This window comes from Cryptomeria japonica, chromosome 3 (genome assembly GCF_030272615.1).
Source record: "Cryptomeria japonica chromosome 3, Sugi_1.0, whole genome shotgun sequence".
In the NCBI taxonomy this organism is placed as follows: domain Eukaryota; kingdom Viridiplantae; phylum Streptophyta; class Pinopsida; order Cupressales; family Cupressaceae; genus Cryptomeria; species Cryptomeria japonica.
Window position 1 is genome coordinate 688,783,703 of NC_081407.1, and position 2,863 is coordinate 688,786,565.

The 2,863-nt window shown below is 49.4% G+C and overlaps 1 protein-coding gene across 1 annotated transcript; it reads left to right on the forward strand.

Annotated features, from left to right (window-relative positions):
* Positions 1–659: 659 nt before the first annotated feature.
* Positions 660–2,376, forward strand: LOC131051526 (transcription factor MYB77). Its single transcript, XM_057986095.2, has one exon. It carries the CDS (start codon positions 866–868, stop codon positions 2,045–2,047), a length of 1,182 nt encoding a protein of 393 aa, XP_057842078.2. The 5' UTR covers positions 660–865; the 3' UTR covers positions 2,048–2,376.
* Positions 2,377–2,863: the final 487 nt, after the last annotated feature.

A 2,863-nucleotide genomic window follows, 5' to 3' on the forward strand; every position in this document is an offset into this window, starting at 1 on the left:
TGATTCAAATGTGGAAGTCTATTCCAGTGCTGTTTTCAATATTATTAAATATATTTTTTTACCCATCGATACCACAATCTTTTCAAATAATAATTTCAAAATACGAATATTAGGTTTCTCGATTTTCTCAAAACGCGTCTGGTGTCGCCGCCTGGCGAAACAAGTATAAGAGCGGGGCACAGCGGCGATGAGATCCGACGGCGGAAACAAGCCGAACGATCATCTCCTCCCTACGATCTCCCCAAAGGTGCCCGTGATTTAAGGCCGTACGTCCCAACGGTTAGGAAAATTGTCAAGGTGGCGAATAGATATGAAACGGTGACAGGCTGGCGGGGCACAACGGCCTGTCGCGGTCGGGTAAATCGGTGAATTGATTCGTCGATTCAAAAAAATTAAATTTTTTTTCACGCTGAGGGGAAACAATGCTGACGTGGAAAGTTTGGACAGTCAGGTCAACGTCGGCAAGCTAAGTTATATTGGCATCCAGGCTGGAAGAGTACGGAAGATCAATGGGAGCCCGACACGTGTTCTGCGCACCAGCTGTTCGACGGCCGACTCCTGCCATTATCGAGCACAGTTGCCACCTGTCGGGCCGGTGGAGGGAAACGGGCCCGGCCGGTAGCCGGCTGGCGAAGACTAAGTAAAGAAGAACATCACCAGCAGTTCCCCGCAAGAAAGATAGAAAGAGCGCCTGCCGGGCTGTTGCCCAAAATCAAGGCAGTATAGGAGTAGAAATATGTTTAACAGCATTATCATGTCTAGAGTTCGAATCCCGGGAGGGAATGGAATGGGGGTTTTTGAAACGGGATTAATGTAATGGCCTAAAAGACTGGGTAAGAGTTCTCGGAACTGAGAGAGATTAATAATGGCAGAGAAAGTGGGCGTTGATCGTATAAAGGGCCCCTGGAGTCCCGAGGAGGATGCTTTATTGCAGTGCCTGGTGCAGAAATATGGGGCCAGAAATTGGTCGCTTATCAGCAAAGGTATTTCTGGCCGTTCTGGAAAATCATGCCGTTTGCGCTGGTGCAACCAGCTCAGCCCTCAGGTCGAGCATCGGCCTTTTACACCTGCTGAAGATGCCGCCATTGTTGAAGCCCATGCTAAGCATGGAAATAAATGGGCGACGATCGCTCGCTACTTGCAGGGGCGCACCGACAACGCTATTAAGAACCACTGGAACTCAACCCTGCGTCGCCGATGCCAGGATTCGAACCCGGGACTTGCTGCTGCTGTTACTCACAACGAAGATAACAGCAGTAGCCTCAAGCGCAGCAGCTGCAGCAACGATGATGGCAGCAGCACTCTGCAGGATGAAAATTGCGGCTTTGAGGAGGCTGATTCAAAGCGCCTCAAAAGCCATGGAAATGATTGTCTGGAAGAGTCAAAGCAGGCTCCACAGGTCGTCTACAAGCCTGTTCCTGTTGCGTCCTGTGGATTTCTGAAGCCTCCGCAGCAAGAAGCGACTGTTTCGAGCTCTGCGAGCGTCGATCCGCCGACCTCGCTTTGTTTGTCACTCCCGGGGCTCGAACCCCCGACCACCCCCTCCTCCAAGCCCGTCGATGCTCAAACCAGAAAAGATTCCCCTTCTCCTTCACCTACCCCCGTTCCTACCGTTCCCGTTCCCGTTCCCGTTCAGGTCCAGATTCCCGTTCCTGCAAGTGCATTTGGGTATGTGAGAGCTGACGAGGCGATGTCGTGGATGAGTGCCGTTGTTCGAGCCACCGTGGCGCACACTCTGGCGCCCATCCTGAACTCTCCGCCGCCACGTGGCAGCGCCTCCGATCACGGACCCCCTGTGACGGGTGATATTCTGGCGGTGATGCGCGAGATGATTGCCAAGGAGGTGCAGAAATACATGTCGGGAAATAACGGCCATCACCCGCCGGCGCCTATGACGCCGGCGGCGGCGGCGGCTGCTTCGTATTCGTATTCGTATTCGATTCCCACCGTATATACGCCCTTGGCTCCTCATCATCCCCTGGGCGCCTTTCGCCCTTCTAATGTTGTTGCTCACCTGAACAAACAGGTGTCCGATTTGGGGCGCTGAACAAACAGGTGTTCGAGGTTCGGTGTTCGAGTCTCGGCCGTGGCTGTCTTTAATAATAAAGAGCCTTTGGAATGGAGTGGAGAGGAGGAGGAGATGAGAAACGGGTATTTTACTGCTGCTAAGTAGCAATCAATCTATCAATGGTTCTTTTGCCTTGGTTTCTTTGTCTCGTGGGGGCTGGCGATCAAGAATCGCTCTGCAAGTTCAGATGCCCAACTGAAGAAGAAAGTATATGTATATGTAATTATGAATGTATGTGGACTAAGCAATGACCAACTGTAAGAAAAGAGGTGAACTTGAGAATATTGTAAAGTTTTCTTCTTCTGTAATTTTTTTGTTATTGTTCTGTTTTCTTGGTTTCCCTTGTTTACACATCTGTGTTTGGTGTGCTGGAAGCTATATGATTAAGCAGTGTAGGATTAGTTGGGTTTGCTAGCTTTGATGGACCTTGGGAAGCTGTGGGTGATTAGGGAAAGAGGGAAGCTGTGAATAATTAGGGAAAGAATTAACTTGGGCAGATTAGTGGGGGGACATTCTCAATCAGGGGCTAATTCCTCACAGCTTGTGATGTTTCATCTTTGGGATTAGGGGATGCAAAGCCTACTTAAAGGGAAAATGATCAATGAAATTCTTTCTCTTGGATTTTATTTGTTGTGTCCCCTTTGATCAGGTTTTCAGCCATTTTTCAGGGCTTTAGTTATGTTTTTCTCAATTGGGCTTGCGCAATTTTTAGGTAAGAGGACTTGCCAGTTTGACAACCTGTTTGATCAATCAAGCTGCTATAAGCTTGCCTGTTAATAGTCTAGCCAGGAAAAC

Excerpts from the sequence above, each read along its gene's own strand:
- LOC131051526 (XM_057986095.2), top strand. The coding sequence starts at position 866 with ATGGCAGAGAAAGTGGGCGTTGATCGTATAAAGGGCCCCTGGAGTCCC.